The sequence below is a fragment of the Chenopodium album genome, chromosome 23 (genome assembly GCF_948465745.1).
Source record: "Chenopodium album chromosome 23, dcCheAlbu1.1, whole genome shotgun sequence".
NCBI lineage: Eukaryota > Viridiplantae > Streptophyta > Magnoliopsida > Caryophyllales > Amaranthaceae > Chenopodium > Chenopodium album.
The window spans coordinates 31,513,810-31,540,040 of record NC_137856.1 but is presented as its reverse complement, the minus strand read 5'-3'; the positions used below and the strand labels follow the sequence as shown (position 1 = coordinate 31,540,040).

Genomic DNA, 26,231 nt, shown 5'->3' with positions numbered 1-26,231 from the left:
GCTGACCAACAGTCTTCATTAGACACTGCTATTCAAATTAAACATATGCTATTGTTGACAGATAAAGATAAACCATGCCATCTCATAATATAAGACTGAGACTGAGCATGGCCAGGCAGGCTGCCCATGCAAACTTGGCTCAAATCAATCCGGTTTGGGTTTGGACATAGCTAGAAAATTTTTAAAAGCATATATAGGAGTTAGGACATGTGACATTTCATCCCAAACCGAGCCCAACCAGGACCACAGAAGGATTGGACCAGGCCAAGCAGGCCAGTGCCGCCAGTCCCATGTTCTGTTCTATGTAACTGTAGTATTTTGCATGATCAGGGATCAGGGAGTTGGAAAAACTGCATACATCAATTTGGATGTAATTTCATTGTTGTATTGACCAACATTTTCTCCAAAAATATAAAAATCATTACTTGAGTAGAAATTGTTAATGATGAATGCATAAGAGCAATGGCATAAATCGACTAAAATAAAATACATGGGTATCAAGTTGTAAAGCAACATCAATAATCAAGAAGGCGAATAAGAAATACCTGGTTATGAGTCAGAAGTTGCAGTATACAAATTCTGGTGCAAATGTTGGGACAAACACCTAAACACCTGATGAGTGAATGCATCAAATTAGCCAGTTAGGTTTCTCATAAATATGCACATCCTCAACAGAATTTATATAATCCAGCAACTGCTTATAGCTTGAGCTACACACTGACAGAGGAATGGAGAGACCAAAAAAGATCAAAATAACTACCACTATCGTATGAACATCCTAATCATTAATTATGTGCAGATTTTTACAGAACGATAGTGTCACCATGGCCAATAAAGAGGCCAATTATGTTATATACTTTCTATAGCCAAGCTTTCTAGTAATATACAGAGAGATCTAATATTACATCCTTTCTGCAAACTCTACTTTGCAAGTAGTCTTGTAATGCCCTATTTGGTTACACTTACTACAGCGAACAGCATGCTTCTCCCGGTTTATATCATTGGTACAAATTCTCTTTTTTTCGGGCCTTCCTGGAGGGCGACGGAACTTGGGTGGTCTGACAACTTGAATCTCTTCGTTTACCAGAATCTGGCCAGGTCTTTTCAATTCAATTTTCCTGGGGATAGGGTGCAATTTGGGCATATATGTCTCCCGAAAGCTCTCAACAGTAAAATATTTTACCACGAAAGCATATGGATCTTTTTTGCAAGAACGAAGTGCTGCAACTGCATGGGAACATGGGATTCCATATAGCTGCCAATACCGACATGAACAACAATGAGTTCCAATATTTACAATATCTGATCGGTCAGCTGATATGACTTCAAATTCAAATTCATCAGACTGAAGGGCTTGGTAAGAGGAAGCCAAGTTAACGGCTTCTTCTAACTGTTTTTCAGCAGAGGGGCTTAAAACTGATGTCCATGACTTACTCTTAGAACGTCGCTCTTCAAACATGGTTGTCAGTTTGCTGTAAATCTTCTCAATCACCTGGATAACAGGCAGTTCGCATGCTTCTGTAATCCATTTATTGAATTCCTCAACATTTGAGGAAAAATGTCCATATCTTTTCCCATCAAAATACAAAAGTGCCCAACTATGAGGAGGAAACTCTTGCAACCATTTGGCTGCTTCAGTAGACATGTCCTTGATTTCTGCCAACTTTTCTCTAAAAGTAAGTATACTGGTTGCATAAGCAGCTTGCCAGAGAAGATGGACAAGTCTAGAGTTTTTGAACTCCTTGCCAATACTTTCAGTCAAGTGACGCATGCAAACAGCATGAAATGAGCTAGGGAACTTTCTACTTAAAGCATCTACTATACCCTTTGATCCATCTGACAAAAAGGTAAATTGTGGCATACTCTGAGTATTCACCTCTAGCGCTTTATGTAACTCTGACAAGAACCACATCCAGCTCTCATCATTATCCATATCAACAACAGCGAAAGCAAGGGGGAACAGACCGCCATCAGCATCAAAAGAAGTGGCTGCCAATAGGGTCCCAAGATATTTGCTCTTAAGCTGTAACCCACCAAGCCCTACTATGGGTAAGCAACCATTCAGAAACCCATAAATGGATGCATAAAAAGAAACAAAGAGACGTTGAAACTGATTATCTGCACAAGCAGTATAAACCTCAGCAACAGTTCCAGGATTTGATTTCTTTATCTGATCGCAGAAGGAAGGAAGAAGGCAATATCCCTCTTCAGAAGAGCCATAAATTGCTTCAAGTCCCCGTTCCTTAGCACGCCAAGCTTGTTTGTAAGGTATTGTTATCCCATATTGTTTTTCAATGTCATGTGATATATCTTTTGGCTTGTAATTTATATTATCCCGCAGGCGGTCCTCTATGAAACGCACAATCCAATCAATAGAAGCCTGATGATGCCCATTCTGAGCATTGCAGCCACACGTATGTGTAGGTTCCAAACTTCGTATAGTGAACTTGGAGGAATTCGAAATCTTTACAGCACGGATACGCCATGGACAATCTCCAATAGAACATTTCGCAATATAACGAATTAAATCACTTTTCATTACACGTAGCTCAAAGTGCTGTGCAATAGCAGCCTCTTTAATTGCATTTCGGAAAGCCTTGACATCAGGAAACTCCTGACCAATGAAAATCTTGTGTTCTTCCATGGAATTCCTAGATCACTGAGATAAACCATGTCACAATGACAATAGGCCAGCAAGAAGATCACCTATTAGAGTAACAACTAACAAGGATATCGAAGCAGCTCCCATTTATCCATTACTGAATCAGCATTAAGACCTTCAACTTGAACCTGGAAAAAAAGAGATTTGGCAGACGAGTTTCTGTAAAATTTAATAACTTTGCACATGGATAAGGCTCTCAAAGTAATAATTTTAAACTATCAACAAAATTACAACAACAACAACAACAACAACAACAACCCTATACAAAATGATTCAAAAGATGGGTACTTGTTGAATGGAGAATTAGACACCAGTTAAAAGCTGATAAACTAAATGCAAGAGACCCACAAATCCTATTACAGCATTCAGAAACTTAGCCTAAACTTTGGTGTTGTCCTTGAAAAAAGTATATCACAACACTGTTTGGTCCTCAATGGTTGGAAGCATTGTAGCAAGTTACAACTAACAAAGTAACAAGACACATTTTTATTACCCAAGAGATGCATTAACTCATCATTACTCATACACTTCATATTAGCTCGTATTCCTCAAGTCTAACCCTTATAATCCAAATAGAAATTGCAATTTCTACTTCGTACAAGATCCAAATTCCAAATGATGGGAAATTCTACGACTTCATCAAACTGGTCCCAACTCACAATTCAAAGTACCCCCTCCTTACATTCTCACTAACAAACCCGTGGAGCACTGTTATGTGAAGTTAAAGTCGACTCATTTTCTAAATCACTTATGAACGGTAAGCTGAAAGCCAATTCCAAATCATACTTTTTTTTCAAACTTAAATCAGCAAAAATTCAAATTTCAACCAGCTCCTAAACAAATTAACACAATTATGCATGATCCTCAGAGAATATTAAAACTGTGACAGTCAACAAGACAAACTGCTACAAAACCCATAGTACTATACCAAGGTATGTGGACTGGCTCTTCAAACTCAAACCTAAAGAACCCGAACATGATGGATAATCTAAATTAGAACGACAAGATAACAGCATTTAGAAGATTCATTCATCCCCAAATCAGAAACACCATAATTGATTAAAATTAAAATCAAATTTGTTATCATCATTTACATTATTCGAGCAGCCGAAAATTTATTTAACCAATTAAATAAATTTTACTTCCATAAACACATATAATTAAGCTTAATAATCTGGAACTCAAATAGGGTCACACCCTTAAAGATTAAAACACCTATATCTAAATCTCATACCTAAATTGCAGGTAAAAAAAATTATCTTTTTTGGGTAAAAATTGAATTATGACATTTGTGGTATTCCCCAATTTCAAAAGTAACTCACTAAAACAACAATTAATAGCAAAATTACAAGTCTAAATAAATCACTTCCGTCGCTAAATACTATAGGAGACCCAAAAAAATGACCAAATTTTATGAAAATGATTGATGCCCAATTAAATTAAAGATCCGAATTTAAAAAAAATTGGAACAAAATTAGTGTCAAATGGAAGGAAAAATTAATTCGCAGAAAATGGAAGGAAAAATTAATTCGCAGATTTAAGGCAGGGAAATAAAGAACGAACCTTGAAACAGTTGAAGTTGCAGATGATGGGAAGAGCAGGCGGTTGCCCAGCGTGACAACGACGACGGAAAGACACTCACGAGTGACTTGCTCTGATGGTGTTCAATTTATTTTTTTTATTTTTATTTTTATTTTTTTATTTTTATTTTTATTTTTTATTTACTCCCTCCGTTCCCTTTTGATAGTCCCTTACAGGTAAATTTTAGTCCTAAAACGTCCACCCCATCAGCTTTTTCCAACAACCATAACTATAAATTTTTTACCAAACTTCACTCTAATTTGCAACAAAGCCAACAATACTTGTTAAATTTATATTTCCCATGTAAATTTTGTTTTCCCATGTACTTTCATTACTTTCTATCTCTACTTTTTTGCATACACAATGTCAATTTACCTTTTCAATGTACTTTTACTATTCTTATTTGTGTTTATTAATTCTCATGAAAAATGCCCATAAGGGACTATCAAAAGGGGACGGAGAGTTTTTCTTTTTTTTTTCTTTTTTTTTTTTTTTTTTTTTTGTAAATCACCTTATTTAAAAAAAAAATTTGGTAAATAGCTTTAATAAAACTTCTTTTTTAGACTTAAAAATTTTGGTAAATAGCTTTAATAAAACTTCTTTTTTTTTTTTTTTTTTTTTTTGACAGTAGCTTTATTAAAACTTGATTAATGCCATGTTCTCATAAAATTATTATAAGTTCAGTTCAGCCCTAAAGCAACCCCTAAAGGGTGCTAACTTGTTATAAAGCAAGTAATTTGAAGCAGACGTAATAAACGAAGTATACAGATTTATTAAGATACACTTGTCAGTCATAGATGATATATAGATCATGGCCTCCATGTTTTTGTTATCTTTAATTAATTTTCATGTGTGAAAAAATATTTGCTTATGTGTTCATATATCATGGCCACCATGTTCTAAGCTCAGTAAATTTTATAGGGCATACATCAACTTCCTTTATATAAAATGAAATAAAATATACACTAAATTTATATATTTAGTCCATTTATTTAATTTCAGATGAGGAGAAGGCCGGCAGGGAATTCAGGAAAACAATACATATGCAAATATTAGATGATCTGAACTCTGAAGACAAACTGAATAACATTTGTTAAAAAGTAATAGTTATTTTAGATAATGACATATTATTAAAGTATAAGGTTAGATCATTATCATCATATTATTAATTATTAATTTGATAAAACATAAAGTACTTAATAATTTTATTTATATTAAGTTATTAACCCATTCTTTTGAATTCATAGTTTGGCCTTTCCCACTAACAAATTTGTCATTTGTCTCCTGGAAATTGTTCATCATTGCTGAAAATTCTCATTGTTGACCCACTCAATTATTCTGGAAATTGTTATCTTTTGATCTTGTTGAAAGTTCTTTCTTTTGGACTTTAGAGGCAAAAGTGACACTTATAATACTTTGATCATTTCTAAACTTAATATTATCATCATCATAATATTATTATAATTATTAACAAGTCAATAAACTTTTTTGAGCTCGAAATTTAATTTTAGTGTATATATATGCATAATGTAGCACTTGTTCAGATTTGAGTGCCCCTTTATTGTGGCTCCAAAAAGATGAAAAAGTTTACCTACCACTCAAAAACATAAACAAAAAAAATATATAGTCTGAAAAAAAAAAAAAAAATCTGAAACTTTACTGTTGAATATCCAAGCTGTTCTTGAGCATCCAGTATGATGCATTAATCAAACAAACAAACAAAAAAAAAAAGAAAAAGTCTTGGCAGATATGTTTAGTTTTGGAATGGAGAAATCAATAGTTCGATCGATGGTGGATTTGAAGGGATGCTAATGCTGCTGCTGCTGCTGCTGTTTGGTGGTGAAATTTGCTGATACAAAAAAAAAGTCAGGTTCTTTCTTTGTAGAAGTTCTTTGTTGGTTTAAAATTCCTTTGTTCTGAACTTAAAATCTGTTATTACTGGTTTTATTCATCACAATCAGATAAATAAAAAAAAAAAATACATTAAAAAAAAGAGTTAAAAATTCTGCAGATTTGAAAGGAAAATACAAAAAGTAAGATAAAAATATTATGGTAGTTATTGAAAGTGCACGCTCATCCACTTCCTCGAGTACTTCTTCGAGGAAGGAGAAGCAAGGTCGAAGTTGTGAACAAGAGAATCATGAACTCCCTAAGAGAAAACTAGTACGAAAAACGAGCTCAATATCTTCCCCTTCTACTCCCTCTAAGAAGGAGAAAACAAGTGGGAGTTGTGTGAAGGACACTCGTGAACTTCTCAAGGGGAAACTTGCTCCAAGAGCAAACTCATTTTCTTCCCCTTTGTCTCCTTCTAAAAGAAAGGGAAAACAGAACATGAGCGGCCAAAAGGATGTTAACAATGTGCCCCCCAAGGAGAAACTTGTTCGAAAGGCTAGCTCGCTATCTTCCTCTTCCAATTCTTCAATGAGGGAGCAGAGGAGCCTAAGTACTAGTATTCCTGAGAAAAACAGAAAGAGCACTGCATTGATCAAGTCAAGAATCAAGGAGTTAGGCCCTATCTGCAAAAGGCGAAAGGAAATTCTGAGTTCCATTAAATTGGAAGAGGATATTGATGTGTATCTTGATAAACAGATTGCGGATGAAGGGAAGGCCAACCCTGATGATTGCTTGTGGTTATCCTCAGGAAGCATGTCCCCTCAAGAGTTTGGTCTCTTCATGAGCGCACTTGATCCATCTCTTGATGAATGGGTGCTCTCTTTTCTTCCTAGATCATCAAGGACACCTAAGGCTTTTGATGGGTCAAAGGTGATAAATCCTGTATGTGAAGCTAATTTATTGGGGAGAGTAGAGAAAGAAGAGGTGACACACGAGGCAAATGGATCAGCTCTAGAACGTTCACAAAGCATCGACTCTTCTTGTTCTTCTTCGCTTGCTTTGAGCACCAGCAACAACTCTTCATTCTGGAATATGGATAGAACAGGCGTTTGGGTGTCTTTGATCAATCTTGATGTGGAAGATTCCAAGTTCATTTCAGATGTGGACTCACAAATGGATGAATTGGAGTCTAACTTTCCTAGTCCCAATTATGAGTCCAACTGGGATTCTTACTTTTCTGATGTTGGAGTTTCTTCATCTGCTAAATCTACAACACAGGAGAGTACTTCCCAGAGTGAGTGGTCTTCAGACCTCCTGTCTGACTCCATGGATTGGGAAATGGAATCAGATGATCCGATATTTTGGCCTTATGGGGTGGATTGTGACTGGGATCAGAAAGATTTGGATGCATTTTCAGTTTCACCTCGCAAAGGGGTATACAAGATAAGGTTCAAGTCAGGAGAAGACAGCTCTGTTACTCCTGATTCTATCAGGTTCCGGCTTCAAGGTAGGAATGGAAAGCGGATTGTTTTCATGTCAGGTTTAAGTGCATCAAAGATAATTGCTTTTAAGAAGGGATGTCGAAAGAATGCTACTGCTGCTGCTGCCACAAAGGGGAAAAGATGCTCGAAGATTGGTAAAAGAGCTAACCGTTTCAAGAGAAGGGTCCCGCCAATCCTTGAGGATGATCTTGAAGGCATATCTCCAAAAGAAACACCAAAAGAATCCTTAAAGAAGGGTAGCAACTCTTCTGACATGGATCTCTCAGAGTGTACTGATGATTGGGGTGATGAGATGGACAATGATGGTCCACTTTTTTGGCCAACTGATCAGAAGACTGCCGACTGGGATGTGACATGGGATTCGTTCAACATATCACCTCGGAAAAATACACAATTGAATTCTGATCTAAGCTCTCCAAAAGGCGGTTTTGCAATTTCGAGTTCTGTCAGACTGAAATTCTGTCCTAAGAAGATGAAATCTAAGGTAGTGCCCAGCACAAAATCTAGTTTAGGCACATCAAAGAGTTTCAAGTTTAAATCCATCTCCCAGAAGACTAATGTTGCTGCTGCTGGTAGAAGCTTGGTGGTTATCGTCCCTGGGAAAAGAAGATCCATGTTTAAATCTTCAAATATGTTTTTTAAGCATGGAAGTCATGGTAAAAAGAAAAGGGATATGCCTCTGAAAGTTGGTAAATCAGTAGAAGAGTTCATAAGATTGGTATCTATTATTGGTATGAACAAGATGTTCCCTGGTAATGAACTAGCTTCAGAAAATCTTCCAATTGAGACCCTTGTAGGCCTTGGCGAGTTTGACGGGCACGAGGGCGTTGATATGGAGTTTGAAGATGACTTCTCACTTGAGGAATGCACGAAAGGTTGAAGACGCATTGTTTTCGCAGATGGAAGTAGAGCTTTGGTTAGTTCATGAAATGGCTTGAGTTCTTGCTGCCACATTTATCATTTTGTCCTTTTAATTTTGCAATGTTGTTTGTTACAATCAGGCTTCAGCATACATATAGTGTGAGGATAAGAGCAAAAAAGGGAAAAAGAAAAAAAGAGTGACATTTCAGATACTGGTGTAAAAACTCTGATGTTTTCTTGAACTGAGTACCAATAAAAATTGGAGAAAAAAAAAAGACAAAAAAAGAAGAAAATGTTTGAGAAAAAGGAGTTTGTTGTTTTCTGTCTCAGCCCTCTATCAAACCCAGCTTAACCTCCTCATCAATGAGTAAAAGAAGAAATAAATCTACCCAAAAGTAACTGCACTTAGCAGAACACGTGGATTGTCATCGAAGATTATATAAGCCTATGTAGGAGTTGAACCTACATCATTGTGCTGCTAAACGCTACACAACGCTCTGCCATGCTGAGCTAATAGGCTAAAAAATGATCCTAATCATACTAACAGAAAATTTCTAACCTGTTATTATTGTAACAGAACAAATAGAACAAGGCCAATATTAGGATGTAGTATAAAATCATGAAGGACATTAAAACTAGAACAAAGGAAGATGCTAAAGACTTTATAAAACATGTTTCATGGAAATAGTATCAAATGCCATGATCACATTCAAATAGCTTTTACTCTCATCAGTCTAATAGCCCATCTTATGACCTGAGAATTTGCCAAAGACCGTAAACTCGTAACACACTAGTGCTACACACAATACAATGATCATAAAACAATAATGAACACAACTTACTGAAAGTTCTGTATTCGTATACACGTAATTGATCCAGTAAAATCATATTTCATAAATACTGAACTCATCAAGCAAAATAGACACACCAAGTCTTTGAACAAAATGATAGACTACTCAATCCCTCTTAGCTAACACACTCCATAAATTAAGGTTAATCAAATTGGATTGGAATTGGTGGAAATTCAGATGGAACGACTCAAAATCGAAAACCCGAATCTAATTTCAGATTACATTGGACTAGACTTGGGCAAAATCCAAACCGAAAACCGGACTTTCACTCTTAATTCTATTACCAGAGTTATAGCATTACAGAGCAGGGCTACTGCTCTACTTTGATATACATTCCAAAAAACAATAGCCAAATTCACACACCAGAGTACCAGACGAATTTCTAGTACTTGTACTATCAATGTACAATTCAATCAATTGTTTCAAGCAGCTTGAAAAAAAAAATGGAATTTTGTCAGACCAATCAGAATTTCGAAAATGGAAATAATAAGTTAATAATCAAAGCTCATAAATTTATCTCGAATATTAGATAGTTGAACAAAATTAAGGATAAATAACGCAAAATTGGTAAAAATTATAAACCCTAGACAAAAAATTGGAAAGGATCATCAAAGGAATACCTTAATTGTGGGGAATTTGATCTTCAATTGATAAAGAGAAGGCGAAATTGCATTGGAAACATCAAGATTCAGTGAACACAAATCAAATATCTCCGAAATTTATGTTCTTGACTCGTGAGAGCCTGAGAAGAGATGAAGAATTTATAGTTGACTTTTTGTATTGACTATTGAGAAAGTTTTTTTTCTTTTTTTTTTTTTTTTAATATGACAAGGACTATTGAGGAAGTTGAAAATTACGGTTTTTATTTTATTTTATTTTTTGGTAGTTAGATACTTAGGTAGAGCAACAGTTGGGCATGGGCCAGCCACATTATGAAATTAGCTGAACCTGAGCTGGTTATCAGCTAATCGTCTAATCATGCTAATGAGCAACGGGTCGTGTATGAAACTATGAATATTGAAATCTCATGTGTTGAACTTGAGTAGCTTATATTAACCCATTGACAAAAAATTCTAATCCAATATTAATAATGACCAACTAGCATCGCATATTCGCATGGCTAGGCACAACATAATATGTGGGTTGTGCAATTGTGTTGTGTTTGACTCGTTTGTTGAATATCAATATGATTCAAACACAACATATAGACTATAGAGTAACCTTTTTGAATCATTCTTGAATTCTAAGCATGACCCACTAAATCACAAAGTTTAATAGTCTAATGTCTATACTTATCAGTTTTTTAGATAACAGATTATACCAATATAAAGTCTAAAGTTTTCCGATTACTTGATAATTTGAAAATAATTATCCTTTTCACTCCCCTCAATTTGTGGTCATGTGTGACAATATCATGCACCATTTCCCCACATTCATGATGTACTAATAAAACTACAAAAGTAATAAAACACAAAGTATAGTACTTAGTATGAAAATGATAAAATTGCACCTCCAAAGTCCAACCTGCCCACCCCCCTAATGACAAAGTGACAGCCTCATCCCCCAACAACCTGCCGCTGCTCATCTTCCAGATTTTACTCCCACTTTCTCTCTAATCTAATCATATTTATATTTAATCAAGACATTAATTAAACTACTGTACTATACGTCTATATTACTCCCACTAACCATATTATATACGTCAATACATAGTTAACAACAAAACTATACAAGTATGGGTTCAATGAATATAATAATATAGAAGGAAGTTATATTATGGTATTGAATGATGATTATGTATCTACCTTATATTTAATCTTTATCTATATAACACGTACACAATGATTGGTGTTACTGAGTAGTATTTGGTGTACCCATCTTTTCCATTTAAGTCCAATTTGTCGGAGCTTTCAATTTCATGATTCATATGTTGAAATAGTTAGGCAATGAATATAATAAATTCACACATGAATAAATATTTTATTACGTGTCAAATTTTTAAATAGTGTCAAAATTCAGATTGTTAAAAACTTTTAGGAACATAAACAATTTTAGCATAAAATGTATATTTTAAATTAAACTCAAGCTAAAAAGTATACATTTAACAATATTATTTTAAGATTATCCATCTCGTTTTGTTTCGAGGACTTAAGGGGCAATAAAAGGTGTGCAAAAACCGACTTAGGTTTTTACATTGGTTGACACAATGACACCACCTTTTGGACCTCGAGAAAGCTTAAATTACTTTCTACGTTCCTAGATGTTTGCCTCACTTTTCTTTTTAGCCCGTCTCTTTAAGTTTGTCCCACTTTAATTTTAGTTCATTTCTTTAAGTTTGCCCCATACATAAATAGTTATTACTTATATGGACCCATTGCTCTACTTTTACACCAACTAGAATTGATCCCATCATTCTTTTCTCTCATGAACTCTTCCAAAAAAAAAAAAAAAAAAAAAAAAAAGAGAGACGAATAGAGTGTATGATGTTTTTTAAATTCCCCTTATCCTTGATTTATTACATCATTTTATTTTATCACAAATCTAGGGCTTCATGAGGATTCCTTTTCTAGCCCAAATCACAAGGGGAAGATCTCAAATTATCATTATTTATGTTTAAATATCTAAATAAGGTAAACTTTTCATATCCATCAATGTGGAATAAAACACTTTCTCAAAATAGAATAGTCAGAAAATACCGAGTAAAATTCTCTACTAACAAGATTTGATCTCATATCCTCGATATAATTCAGGTTATAACTCTCGAGTTTCGACACAATAAGGTACATTGACAACTAATTTGAAACGGAGGGAATATTGGCACCTAATGATGAATGAGCAAGCCAGGAGAGCACACGACCAACCTCGACATAATGACCAAATTAAAAGGGAGAGCCAATGGGGTTTGCCAAACTATCTAGGAACTCTGAATCGAAGCTTCTTTCTGTCCTTCTCTCTTTCTCCACTCTGTAAGCAGCTTACCTTGTTTTCTTTTCCTTTTTTTCTTCTCCTCCCTTTTTGACTTTCCATTTTTATTTCCCATTTTTCTGGCAATCCCACGCGATCTCATTTCCTCCTACTTACCCCTTCTTTCGTTTGATTTTTAAGCTCTATTATTTTCAGATTTCAACTCTCATTTCTCGTTCATCTTTGTCAATTTCAGCTCTTTGGTGAGTTTCCCAATTCTTATTTTCTTTGTTTCTGCTTCAATTTTGCTTGTTTTTGATGTGATTTTTTCTGGGTGTGCTTTGAAAATGTGATTGCTGAAGTGGGGTTTGTGAATTTGTTGGTGGGTAGTTGTTAATTTGGCAATTGTTGGTTTTGTGCATCGAATTTTAGTGGGGTTTTTGTTGATTGCTATTTGTGTTATTGATTTTGTTTATCATGATCTTAAGAAAAATGGGGGAAAAATAGATTTGATGGAGATTTACGTGGTTGTTGTATATTAATTAAGGTTTTCTTAATTAATGATTTTCCTCGTGTAATCTCAAAATTTGCCTAATTTTCTGTATTGAATTTTTTTTTTTTTTTTATTTATTTATTTTTTTTTAAATTTTAATTTGTGTTATATGGAGACTTGTTCAATTTCATGTCAAATTTATGTGTGTTTTATCACATTAATGAGTCTCTAATTTTATATGTGCTTTAAATAAGTGTACTCATTGTACTTGTGATTAGGGAGTATCTTCTTATTCATGTTATTTAGGATTTGTATATGTAGGGCTAATTGTTCCTTGTGTTTACAGAATTGTTTGAGTGTGAGGATCAAGCATTATGCGTGCCACGTCATTGTTAGCACAGTGCTTACCAGGGTTGTTGCCCCATGATCGAGGAAATCCCAGCATCTCTGCTGTTTCAGACAGAGATGCACAATTTACTCCACCCGCTGTTGAAATTCTCCCATCAAAGGTAAGAATTATGTTCAATACCTTTTGAAAACTCGGTGGAAGTCTGTTACTTTATAAATCTTTTTGTTGCCTGTTTCACCTGATGATGGAGGTGCTGATAGATACTAGGATGCATCACTTTTGAAATGATTTGGGTTTCCGGCAGCATATTGACTCGCTTATTATCTTATCTCAGGTGGTGCAAACATCCAAGGGTGATGGTGACAATGCTGACGGACAAGGACTCCATGGATTCAAGGTTTTTCCTTGGGACTTGTTATCAAATTTATTTGTTCTGCTAAATTTACATTGGGTAATTACAAAAGTTAAGGTTATTTGGTATACCATACTGGTTGGAATATAAAACTTCTGCTTAGGCCCTAGAGAATTCATAAATCAACTAGTGGATCAGACATTGAATGCACAGGACATTTCAGTGCAGTATGTGATAGAAATATTGAAGAGTATATATGCAAATGTCAAAGTCACCTAATACCCATGTAGTTGGGTCAGAGGATAGATTTTTCTGCCCTGGTGATGAATTGGAGTTGTGCCAATTTTTAGTGTGTTTGTCTTGGCCAACAGATTGTTTTTCAGATTTGCTTTGAAGTAATTGGTTGGTGTTGCAGTGCAATATGAATAAATCCAAACTTTTATACTTGGATATATTAGATTTGTAAGTTGGAGCGCTTTATTGTGGTCGAAAAAACTTTAAAGTAGTAGTACTAAGTCACTAACATGGATGTAATTTTATCTGAATGACTGTATGCATCCAGCAACCTTGCCTGTTCTGATAAGTCAGTTGCTGTCCTTGCTGATGGTATAGTGCTCATAAAAATTCGAAGACTACAGTTGGTTAGGGCCTTAAGGCTTTGTTTTTTATGCAAATGATTAATTGATACTTAGACATACCTGGCACAAGCCTGTCAGTTGAGAAGCTCATTGAGCAGTAGACTACAGAACATGAATTGCATGGCCTCAGAACATTCCTTACTTCGATTTGAAAAAGGGTTTTTTAGCAGCCTTTCTATTTTCTAAGTTAGCTGGACTACTGTTCTTCATTCTTTCTGCTGTGTGTAGACTATAAGGCTTTCGTTTTTGTATTACTAAAATAATTTGTCAAACCAGCTTACAGTGGGTATGAAAATTAGCATTTCTCCTAATCTATACAATATAATCTGTGTTTTCTTTCTGTTGAGCGTTTCCAAGTTGAGGTTTTGGAGAACTAATGAAACAACCTCTTTGAGAAAGATTATAGTTTTAAAGCTCCAGCGTGCCTCATCTTGGCTATAAACATGTATGCCCAAGACTGTGTGTCCTAGCTCAATGAAACTAATGGGTTGCTTGTGTATTGCAGGGAAAGATTAATGTTGCAGATATAGTTGGTTTCAGCGGACTTGAAACAATATGCTCAAAAATGGATGGTAAGTGAATTGATGCTTGTTATAAAGTTCTAATGTCCTCTGTAGCCTGTATTCATGCTTCTTTTAGTTTCTTTTTTTGTTGATTGATATAATTTTTTTTTTTTTAAAAAAGGTCAATCTAAACATTTATTATAAATAAGAATGAGTTTATCTTATGTGCAGCATCACTCAAACCCTGGGATAGTTCGTTTGATCTTGTAAATGTCCTCAAACATGAGATCCGTGATGGGCAATTAAGCTTCAGGGGCAAAAGAGTGCTTGAGGTGTGTATATAATGGCCAGAAATCTTTGCTTTATTAGAAGTAATGTTATTTTTTTATATTTAAGGTTTTTTACAAAATTTTCTAGTCCAAATCTTTTGCTGATTTCTTGGGGACTATTTTTTTCAGTTTCACTCCGATTGAATCGATCTCTTTAAGTTTCACTTCAAAAGTTGATTAATTTTTATTTTCTTGTAACAGCTTTCCTGCAGCTATGGGCTTCCTGGTATTTTTGCATGCTTGAAGGTATATATGTATTCTATTTGATGAGCTTTAGCAAATATTATTTTTTTTTCATTTTTTTTGCTGCTGGAATGATGTTCCACCACACTTCAACTACATAACCTGAAAATTTTAGATCTCTATATCTGGATGAATTTTGAGGAACATTGTGAATTTTCTGTGATGTACTTTGATCAGGGAGATTTGTGCTCTTTGTTTTTCCCTTGATAATATATGGGAAGCCTTTTAGTGATATGACATTTGATCAAAAATAGGATGATAGACATTTATAGAACCGATCAATTTTCTGCTTTCTGCTTTCTGCTGTGTTCTATTTCGCTCATTGCATAATTACATTCCCTTTGTTGCCCTACTGGACAATCCAAGAGCCCTGAACCTGATTTTCAGTAGTGGGAAAGCTAGTATATTTCCATTTTTATCGGATTTTGTCACCAATAAAGTTGTATATTCTTCTCTGCTCCTACTTTTGGCCGTTTTGGAGGGTCACGTTTGGGGGTGAGTATGTCAAGAGAGGAAACTATTAGATTCTCAGCCCTGTTTCTGTGATCACCAATTCACTGTTGTTTTACCCATTGGATCTTGAGCCTGTGCAGAAATTTGTAGACTATCAATCCTCTTGTATTGAATATTAATGAGAGCTAGGAATAAAACCATGGGACTGAGGGGAAGTTGGGGGGACTTCATTGAATTGTTTAATACTTTGTCCACTTGGTTTCTTTGAAATTCCCAATAACATTGTTGAATTTTATAGTGGCACAAATTTAAGCAAATATGATTTGAGTAGCAAGGTTAAGATGATATAACCTCATCAACTGTCTTGTCACCAAATGCAGGGTGCATGTACTGTGCATTTTCAAGACATTAATGCAGAAACTATTAGATGTGCAACCATTCCCAATGTCCTGGCTAATTTGGAGCATGCTAGAGACCGACAAAGTCGCCAACCTGAGGGGCCTGTGACTCCATCTAGGCAACCTTTGGCTCCCGCTGTGCATTTTTATGCTGGGGACTGGGAAGAGCTACCCTCTGTCTTATCTGTTGTGAGAAATGATGCTTTTGCAGCTACTCCTGGAATGAGTATGTGCTTTTCAGAGGATGATTTTAATGATGGATGTAGTAGCCAAGATGGAAGCATAACTGGGCAGGAGTCCTCAACGAAACCAAGGCGATCTCGAAAGCTTTCTGGAAGTCGAGCTTGGGAAAGGGCTAGTGAATCAGATCATGGGGATTGTGGTTACGATGTTGTTCTGATGACTGAGATTCCTTGCTCAGTAACCTCTCTGAAGAAACTCTATGCACTGATTAAAAAGGTTAGCTCCATTCGCTCACTATTTTGCCTGGTTCATTTTGCAACCCTCTTAAATTATGCTGTTTACTGAAATAATTTTACTGTGTTTTGTTTTACCAGTGTCTTAGGCCTCCTTATGGAGTTCTATATCTAGCAACAAAGAGGAATTATGTTGGCTTCAACAGTGGAGCTCGTCATTTAAGAAATATAGTCGATGAGAACATTTTTGGAGTTCATTTAGTCAAAGAGATGACTGATAGAGAGATTTGGAAGGTCTTTCACAAATAAATACTCATGCTAGCATGAACGAGTATATTATTGATTAGATATTTGAGATACAAAAATTTTCCCCTTTCTTTTAGGCGTTTGTATCTGTATAATATGTAATGCAGATATCGTTCCTTCATTATTTTGCTTAGTGATAGTGATAAAGAAATACAAGTATGAATTTCAAGGTTAGCTGAGCTGATCTACGTTGTAATTCCCTCCATTTAGATACCAGTAACAGTTGTAAATAGGTTTTGGCTGTGCAAGAAAAATTCTAGCAGTTTTCCACAAACTACATAACTGATGTACGAAGTATTAGTTCTCTTACGCCTTTATACCATGCTCTTCAATCTTCGACTCTTCGGTGCTGTAAATAAAGTGATAATAGTCATCTTTCCAACTAAGTTTATACATATGAAACTTCTAATTCTAAATTTCTAATGGTTCCAGAAAAAGTTATAAAGATTGCAAAAACGTACAGGTTGCTAGAGAAAATGTTATGAGTTATGTACTTCATGAGACACATTGTTTGTGAATTGTAACCTTAACCTTTGCACAAAATTTCACAGCTGATGTATACAGGAAATTAGGAAGGTACAAGGCATAAAATTGGCATGACCCGTTGCTTGAACCCAATAACCCTCCCTATTGTTTCCCTGAAGGGATCCCGTCTAGATCGGGTGAAGATTCTTTAATTTTTTGTTGTGTGTTTGACAATTCCCTTGGTGCATTTGCTTTTTAGCTCCTTACTACAGATGGAAACTCATCCAATCACACCAAAAGGGGGAAAAAAAAAGAGCATGCTGAATGATTGAGATTACAATGATATATTTACATGGTAATAGTAAGCAGCATACATTACTGAATTAGGCTATGAAATTTACAAGTCAACAGTAATTGTTAAAGCATACATCCTACAGTAAAAATTTTAAATAGACTGCACTCGTTCAGCCTTTTATCTGAACCTCAAAGAATCTGACCATTTATCTCGCCTATAATTGGAGATTGGATTGCTCAAAAGAGAAAAATCTAAACAATACAGATTCGCAAATTCGTTGGAGGAAGATTCTGTAGCGTACTTGAAGAGTATGGGTTGATTAAGGAGTATTGTGGGACTGGCAAAGTAACTGAGTTTTGTAAGACAGATAATTGACTACTGCAAAGTAATCCCTCTACGCTGTTCATCAACCAATCTTCTCCACGCCATCTTCCCACAATGAATCAGTGTCAACGCAGCCATAAAATACAGCAAAGGAATGGAAATGATGCACCCACCAGGAGCAAAATTAGCGAGTGTCTGGGAAAAAAAAATAGAGCAGAATTTTCTATTATGTCAACATATAAACCGCAATATAGTACAATAGCTTGAAACACAATAAGATCTAATGTCAGGGCAGACAAAATACTGAATTAATTTTATAAATTTGCAACACTCCTACACAGTCCTACATAATATCACCCAGTTCTCAACAATAATCACATTACTAAACAGAAAGTTGCCCCTATCTGTGTCTACGTTGACAAGCTAATGATTATTGCTCCGAATACCACAATTTTTTATAAAAAAAAAAAATAGTTAAAATCAATATGAATGATTTTACTGAAGTATTTATTCGAGTGGATATATGTCCACTCTTTGAATTATGTCCGTCATCCCTCTTCCCTCCCTCATAATGAGGTTTATGAAGGTACAATAATCCTCTTCTAACCTTCTCTCTCATCTCCGACAACTCTATCCTAAACCCTGGCCAACAAACAACATACTTCCCACCTATTTATTGTTTCTGGTTAGATAAATCCATGACCAAATGATTTGGATCCCAGTACAAGTAATCCCTTTCACAACTAGCACTTCACTTTCTCAGCAATACTACATAATGCTTAAGTTATTATGAAGACTTGAAGAGCTATAATAGAGACCACATAACAACAAACTGATCATGTTATGCTAATAGGAATATTGTCACACATGTCATGCAGAATAATGCGCACATTATTCGTTATACCACAATAAATGTATGTATATTTGCTGAACTATATAGCAGAGGGTGTTCAAGTATACCAGCATTCCGGCAATCAGATGAACTATAGGAACAAAATACTGGTCAACTCTCTTTGATTCAGCATATCCATTGAAGGCAATCACCATTGAGAATGTATGAATGGTAACAAATGCAAGAGCAATAATAGCTGCCATGTACAAATCAACAATATGAGTGCTTCAGATGATACCAACGTAAATAAACAGAAGTAAAATAAACCTCATAGCTGTTTATCCCTACCCCATCAATACAGACACTCACATAAACAACCTTAAAAACTAAAAAAATTACAGGGTGTACCTTGATGTTTGACTAGATAAAAAGGTATATTTCATCTTGAAGGTATCATACAAAAGTTATCCATGTTTTCAAGTTAATAAGATATAGTCAAAAAGAATTTATTTTTACAATTTAGAAGAATTTGAAATATCATTATAGGGGAAAGAACAGTCATGAGTCTCATGACTTTTAATAAAATTTTATTTAAAAATGCATAATAGAAAAAAAAAATCTTAGAGAGGTTGAGTTTCTGTAGCAACATATTCATAGTTATACACTCCTCTACCACCAATACTATGTATACATATAATTTTAAACAATATAGTTCTTTTTGATGGAATCTATCAGTTGAATTCATCATTTCTTTAGGATGTGAAAAAACTTCTAAACGTTGGGAGAGCCACTGTATTTTAGGTCATCTACAAGAAATTCCTTCCCCTCACTCCCACACAGCCCTCAGTGCTTCCAAAAAGCACCAAAAGAGAGATTAAAGGGCTTCCAGCAACTTTACCCATTCATACATATTTACAAACTGAAAGGAAAATCTATTGAAATCTGACTAACCCGAAATAAGAAAGAAAGGCATCCATGTGCATCTGTCAGCATAGTAAGTGGCAGGTCCAAATGAAGGTGTCAAGAGGCTAAGGCAGAAAAAAACAGCATGAGCCACACCATGACCTAAGCCACCAGCTGCTTGCAATTGATTTGAAGAAAAAGCACATGAACTGGATTAGAACTATTAGTCTGTTCAACAAAAGCACAAGATATACTACATCATATTTACATATCGAAAAAGAATCTCAGAGTAGGAATAATTAATATCTATACATAGAAATAGCAACACACTTGTTTCCTGAATGCACTACAGTTATTGTCTCAGAATTACAAAGCCACCAAGGGCACAAAATTTAAAATCAGCTGCATCAGAGATTAAGTATTGTCAGTACTGGCCATATTTTAGCATAATTTAGCACGATAATATCATGCATTTAAGTCTCCACGAAGAAGATTTGAATCCAGACAATCAGAAATAGACTGGCTGCTGCCCAAAACTCAGTGGATAGAATATCTAGGGTCTATAGTTTAAATCTCCAAGACACCCTCTTAGCTAGTTCTGACAACCACAAGTCAGATTTTCTTCACTGACCAGTTATTCCTAAAGCAGCATCTGCAAAAGTTGAATTCAAGGACAAATCTACTACCTACTTCCCAGCTTCCCTCCTTTCCCCACAGGGATATATAGGCAAACAATTTAGCAACTTAGTCCATAGCTTAAACAATACATTGAGATCAAGAAAAACAAAAAAGGAAAAAAAAAAAAAAAAAAAAAAACCATGTACATCGCAGAAACCAACAAAATTGGAAACAATAATAATTCACAAGGGAAAAAAAAAATCCATACAACATTTTTGTGGGATCAAAGTCCAAAGAGCATGTCAGATTACCATAGCAACGGCTTCATTGGCACTTATTCATATTACAAAATATTTCCTGCTTACCTAAAGCAATTTGCATCTTATCAGTCAGAAACAGGCGAGGTTTCGAAAGCCTATCAGCAAACGCATCCAACATGTCCTCCAACATCCTGCGCAAGGTTTACATGGAAGATGATGAGTGATGACCCCACCAATAAAAGAAAGAAATATCAGTTATCATTTTGTTAAATTTCATCTTCCACATAGACCCCAGCATGAAAGGAAAGTGTCTTTTTAGAGGCTAAGCTATATTGAACCAGCTTTTATTAAATGATCAGACCAAAATTTTCGAAAATAATACTAAAGAACATGTAACTGAAACAACCTACAAAAACTTCAAAAGTATACTTATAGGTTCCTCACTCCAGAGGCAACTAATACACTAAATTATTGCTCTTTTTACCCTTTTCTTAACACATAACGCAAAACATGTACTCAATTATGCCCACCACTTTATTTTCTTATAGATACAGAAATGGAAAAAAAAAATAATAATTGTAATGGATGAAAATTTGAAAGACATAGCAATAAAAAAGGTAAGATGTACTATGGCTCTATGAGAGTACTTTCCCCTTGCAAAAGAGATAAATAACTCAAAAAATACATTAGAATCAGTACATGTACATGAGACGCAATATACAAGGAAACATAGTTACATACAGGTAAGCTTTCCATAGAAGAATACGAAGTCCTTCCTGAAAGCAAACAGATGTAAAGACAAGAATTGCATACGGCCACCATGCTGTCGACTTGAAAGGCAAAAAACCCCTCCAAAGCCCTGAAAGCATAATCAAACTCACCAGCCATAGTAGTGTGCTGAAAATCCAAATAAAAGACAAGTGAGACAAAATTGAGGGCAACATTTGTCCATTCGTTATCCTAACAGAACCCAAATACTACTTTAATGCAGCTACTTACAAGAACTCAAATAATAATCTAACAACCTTTTAGTCAGGACAATGGAGATTAAGTATTGTATGACAAAAGCACACCATCATGGCTTCACCTAAATTCACTCTAAGTCTCTAGCTATATGAAGTACAATTATGATAAGCTTAAACAGATCCAATAGTTGATTGGCCTCTAAGTTAAATTTTTTCCATAAGATCAGAGCATTATATTTTCATATCTAACTCCTTAGAGTAACTTCAATTTTCAGAAAAGAAAACTGAGCACCCTCAGCTTAAAGTAACCTCAATAACAAACCAAAACCTTGAGCACAAATATATTCTTCAGCTATAGTATAATGGAAACAACTCCAATGATCGTCTAAGTTAATTTAGACTCAGATTTAGAAAAGAACTTTTTAAAAAAAATCACTTTGCTAATACACCAGAGAAACAAAGATCTAGACTCTAGAGAACAAATGTCCACAACAAAAGCTAACATTTCAAAATTGCTCCAAACATATCTACTTACATTATATATCGCCCCTCTTCTTAATACCATAATCTGGTGAATAAGAATATCTGCTTGAGGACAACTAAGTAGTCAAGCACTAGTGACAAATATTAACTAAGTTTGCAATATAGCAATAAAGATCAGCTCTAAATAAACAATTCCCATTTTCCAGCTGGAGTAGGAATTTGCTACGAATTAGTCAGAAATTCTGATGGAAGGTTTCAGTTCCTCCATAATAAAATAAAAGTTAGAATTAGGATTACTTATTTGGTCAGTTTGTGCATCTGGAAAGATCAAGTTAGTTTGGATAGTTCCTGCAACTAGCTAACATGAAGTTAGAATTGCTAGTGACTGTGGACAGGATAAAAACAATTCAATATTAATTTTAAGTAGGCAAAACAATAACAAAGGAGCTTTATAAAGAAAGGTAATGCCTCTCCTTTCTTTACAGCAAATGTTCCACTGAAATATCCTTGACTTCTCTTTTTTATTGTAGAGTAGTAAGTCAGTCAATTGCCTCTAAAATAAAGGGTCTGACAGAGAAACCTTTTTTTAATTGCAAGGTTAAGGCTAAAAGAGCCTCTTTGCAGCTGCATGGTTAAGGCTGCAGTATATCCTACCCCCTCTCCCTCCTATGATCTTATCCCAACTTACAAAAAAAACCTCCTTAAACACACTGAAATGTGTAATGGTAAGCCGTTGGTGGCTATTCAATACCTAGGATATGGTGTAGTATGGTAAGCAATAAATATGATAATCTCCATGTAAATTCTTCAAATTACTAAGAAGTGATATCTAAGGTGGCTATTCAATACCTCAAGTTGCTGACAGGTGGATCTAAGGTGGCTATTCAATACCCCAGGCTTCTAAGCAGTAAAGCTAAGGCCACCATTCAAAATTTCAGGTAAGAAGTGAATCTAAGGTGGTTAATCAATACCTCAAGCGAATACACATGACTGCTCAATCAGCAAATTTCATTCCCATAAAACTGAGTTCTGCTAAACTACTCCCATGCTCCAAACTCCAAAATTGTCTGCCTCAGTCTCCAACTTTGCTATAAAGTGAAAGATAATATGCCTAACGGAAATGAATAGCTCAAAGAGATCGCAACTCTCAAGAAGAGGGATATCTCTTTAATCATTCCACACAAAATCCTCTTAAGCATTGGGCATTCATCTTGGAACCAACAAAAACCTCACTGACTCATAGCTCCTTTCTTTCCTATATCACAAAACCATTTCTCCTATCTCGAACCAAACAGCAAGCAATTAACAATGAAGCACGGTTTCACTTTACTCTCCGATCTCATTCCTACTGTCTCGAAGTTATCACATTTAACAATTGAGCTGTATTATTGCATTGTAATTCTTCCCATATGGGTTCTCCAAACATTGACAAAATAGCATAAAAACCCTAAGACCTGCTGAAAATAGTGTAATATACAAACCCTCACCAACTCAATACAAAGAAGAACCTCAGCCAAACAATCAACAAAACTACAAAACTCATTATAAATAAAGAAAAATGCAACAATTAAACAGAAATTTAATGAACCAACGACACAGAAGGCATAAAACTAAATAATCTCTTTAGTTTAAAAAATCACTAATCTAATACGAAAGTACATACAATTGACATAGTAATCACTAAAATTAAGGATGACTATGAACTTTGAAAATAAAACCCATTAAAATTGAAAACTTCCCAGTTCATTTTCTGGGTTTAATTGCATAAATAAGAAATGAAATGCAACAAACAAGAAAAGGAATAAAATGGAAAACTGGAGAGAAATACCTGGAGAGAACGGTGAGGATCAAGAAGGGTTTTTTGGCGATGACAGAGATAAAAAGTGACAAAGAAGGGCCTAACGCTATTAATGCATATCCAATTCCTGCTGCTACAGTCATCTCCTTCTTCCTCTTCTCTCTCTTTCACTTTCTCTGAATTCAATCAGATGAACAAGTTGCTGCCTTGCGGAGAAAATGGGAAAAATACAGGACTTTGCTCTCATCGCCTGAAAAAAGGAAATCTGGTCTGATTTTTTTTTTTTTTTTTTTTTGAAGGGGGAGATTAATTCATTAATTCATTAATAATAAGCCATACGGCACATTTGTTAAATTCGTTTTCATTATTGTTCATTGTCAATTGTAGATGCCGTATGGCTTATATTAATGAAATTTAGTGTCCTTTGGGACTTCTTTCAAAAAAAAAAAAATAAGCCATACGGCACTTACATAAGAGATCGTAATCGAACAATACAAAGACAACCAAACCAATTACAAATTCGAAATAAAAGAAACTACAATTGCACGCGCAAAATGACTTTCTTAAGTACCCTTGGCTCATATAACGCTGTCCTATGCAGCCTCTTGCAAGGGGGTCTGGCAATATGTCGTAATTTCTGACGTGAACCTTCATTGGCTCAGAATCCCGTACTCCTCGAACTGAAATCAAAATTAGTGTCGTACACTTCACCATAGACAAGACAAACTCCGATTCAAACACGAATATCGGCATGGAAGCATAACCCTTTAGCCCAAACCAACAGAAAATCAAACCGAAGCCCCATAGCCAAAAAACCCGGCTTAAATCCTGCACCAGAAGATCGATATGCCCCATATCACCCCAACCCACCACACAAACAGAAAAAATAATAAAACTAAATAGCACACAAAGACTCCTAAAAGAAAAAACAGCAAGAAAACTAAAAACTAAAACAACGAACGAAACCCTAACATCCCACCCCGCCACCAAACCGAGTCCCACCACCAACGCTCCGGGGTTCACCAACCCAGCCCACAAACCGCCAGAAGGAAACGCACGGACCGCCGAGATCCGCCCGAGAAGCCCGAACCCCACACGCCCCTGAGCCGCGGCAACGACGGCCCTACATGAGGGACTCAGAGGGAGAAAACTCACCCTCCCCGTTCTCGTACTCAGCGTCGCGACAACGGACAAGGAGGTGGAGCGTAGGCGCGGCGGGGAAGCGGGAAATCAAAACGGCGGCTGGCCGGCCACACGGTCGGAGATGAACAGCGGCGGCGGACGAAGCGGTGCGGCGCAAGATGAAAGGCTGAAAAAACAAAGAACCAAAACGGAAAAGGGAAAAAACAAACTAAGGGGCTAGATCGGAGGCTCGCCGACGCTGAGGCATGGGCGGTGAGCCACACGCCCGCCAGCGAGCCTCATAGCCGGAGAAAAAAAGGGGAGAACGGCGGTTTTTTGGGGGAGAGAGGTTTCTAGAGAGAGAAAGGGTTTTATATTCTTTTTCTCAAAATTAGGGCAATAGATCTGGTCTGATTTTCATAAGGTGTCTAATCAGAATTTTGATTATCTGATTAGGTCTGATTTGATTTAATAATTTGACTAAATTTTAATACTAATCTATATTTTTTTTAAAAAAAAAAACATTATCAAAATATTTTTTTTTAGATTCCTCTCATTATGAACTTTTCAATTATGTGATTTTTATAATTTTTAGTAATACACAATTAACGATATTTAACAATAAGTAAATGATAATTAAAGTTCTAATCTGAATATTTCTAGTCTGATCTGATCTAAATTTAGTAAGGAATAAGTACCTGAAATAAGTTGAAGATAATATGTCCACAGTCAATTTTTTATTATTATTTTTTACTAGCTAAGAGATATTAGAATGAAAAAAAAAATTAAAAAAAATAAAAAATAAAAAATAACCAATGCCTACCATCAATCTAGAATCGCCCAAAAAAAAAAACAACTATGTGTATTAGACGTTGTGAAACTAAATATTTACTAAAAGCATGAGAAAGAAAGATGGAAAAAAAAGGAAAAATACACTTTAATAATCCCAACTATTAGCGATTTTTTTCTAACAATCCCAACTAAGGTTTATTTTTTAACAATGCTAACTATGCCCTTAGTTTTCCTCCAACACTCCCAACCGGTCAACAAAAACTCAACAACCTATTATAACAGGTACCAATGTACCATGACACGTGTCAACACGTGATTGGTCTTCTCCACCGCAAAACCCTAGCTGACTACCTAACATCGCCGGCGGAAACTCGACGACCACCACCCTTCCCCACCGGACATCGCCGACCTAACCTCAACAACCCTAACTGGCCCAATCCTGACCCCTGAAACCACCGACCCAGCCACCCTGATAGATTTTCATTGGACTTGTTGGTGATTTTAGGAATTGGGGTGGCTGGGAAGATGGTTTAGGGGGTCGAGGATAGGTCACATAGGTGAAATCGGCTGGTTTCGGTGGTTAGTGGGGACGTGCAGCCAATTTCCGGCGAGTTTAGATGGGTTTCGCGGTGTGGGGTAGGTTAGGGTTTTGCGATGGTTAGTGGAGAAGGTGGCTGGGTGGTTTTAGGGGTTGGGAGGA

At 35.7% G+C, this 26,231-nt stretch overlaps 3 protein-coding genes across 4 annotated transcripts; 1 reads left to right on the top strand and 2 right to left on the bottom strand.

Moving 5' to 3' along the window:
- Positions 1–620: 620 nt before the first annotated feature.
- On the bottom strand, positions 621–4,317 carry LOC145608420 (uncharacterized). Its single transcript, XM_081664033.1, has 2 exons — positions 4,226–4,317; positions 621–2,790 (listed from the first exon to the last, which is right to left on the bottom strand). Exon 2 carries the CDS (start codon positions 2,642–2,644, stop codon positions 902–904), a length of 1,743 nt encoding a protein of 580 aa, XP_081520159.1. The 5' UTR covers positions 2,645–2,790; positions 4,226–4,317; the 3' UTR covers positions 621–901.
- A 7,862-nt stretch (positions 4,318–12,179) lies between these two features.
- Positions 12,180–17,017, top strand: LOC145608592 (uncharacterized). Of its 2 annotated transcripts, none has more exons than XM_081664205.1 (9): positions 12,180–12,256; positions 12,396–12,457; positions 13,034–13,196; positions 13,371–13,433; positions 14,532–14,598; positions 14,761–14,861; positions 15,060–15,104; positions 15,935–16,411; positions 16,510–17,017. In XM_081664205.1, the coding sequence occupies exons 3-9, from the start codon at positions 13,062–13,064 to the stop codon at positions 16,675–16,677; spliced, it is 1,056 nt and encodes a 351-aa protein (XP_081520331.1). In that variant the 5' UTR covers positions 12,180–12,256; positions 12,396–12,457; positions 13,034–13,061; the 3' UTR covers positions 16,678–17,017. The 2 variants fall into 2 exon arrangements, with proteins under 2 accessions (XP_081520331.1, XP_081520332.1); XM_081664206.1 differs by having other exon boundaries at positions 12,211–12,256; positions 12,411–12,457.
- Positions 17,018–17,440: 423 nt separating this feature from the next.
- LOC145608590 (gamma-secretase subunit APH1-like) lies at positions 17,441–23,803 on the bottom strand. Its single transcript, XM_081664202.1, has 6 exons — positions 23,648–23,803; positions 21,113–21,268; positions 20,477–20,562; positions 19,542–19,667; positions 18,719–18,846; positions 17,441–17,953 (listed from the first exon to the last, which is right to left on the bottom strand). Exons 1-6 carry the CDS (start codon positions 23,758–23,760, stop codon positions 17,810–17,812), a joined length of 753 nt encoding a protein of 250 aa, XP_081520328.1. The 5' UTR covers positions 23,761–23,803; the 3' UTR covers positions 17,441–17,809.
- Between the last annotated feature and the right edge of the window lie 2,428 nt (positions 23,804–26,231).

What these genes read in the sequence shown, in the direction of transcription:
- LOC145608420 (XM_081664033.1), bottom strand. Translation starts at nt 2,644, where the DNA reads ATGGAAGAACACAAGATTTTCATTGGTCAGGAGTTTCCTGATGTCAAG.
- LOC145608592 (XM_081664205.1), top strand. Translation starts at nt 13,062, where the DNA reads ATGCGTGCCACGTCATTGTTAGCACAGTGCTTACCAGGGTTGTTGCCC. An exon ending in AATATGCTCAAAAATGGATG is followed by an intron (nt 14,599 to 14,760) that starts GTAAGTGAATTG and finishes TCTTATGTGCAG; the next exon opens with CATCACTCAAACCCTGGGAT. An exon ending in GGGGCAAAAGAGTGCTTGAG is followed by an intron (nt 14,862 to 15,059) that starts GTGTGTATATAA and finishes TTCTTGTAACAG; the next exon opens with CTTTCCTGCAGCTATGGGCT.
- LOC145608590 (XM_081664202.1), bottom strand. Translation starts at nt 23,760, where the DNA reads ATGACTGTAGCAGCAGGAATTGGATATGCATTAATAGCGTTAGGCCCT. An exon ending in ATCCTCACCGTTCTCTCCAG is followed by an intron (nt 21,269 to 23,647) that starts GTATTTCTCTCC and finishes TTGGATTTTCAG; the next exon opens with CACACTACTATGGCTGGTGA. An exon ending in ATCTGATTGCCGGAATGCTG is followed by an intron (nt 17,954 to 18,718) that starts GTATACTTGAAC and finishes TTTTTTTCCCAG; the next exon opens with ACACTCGCTAATTTTGCTCC.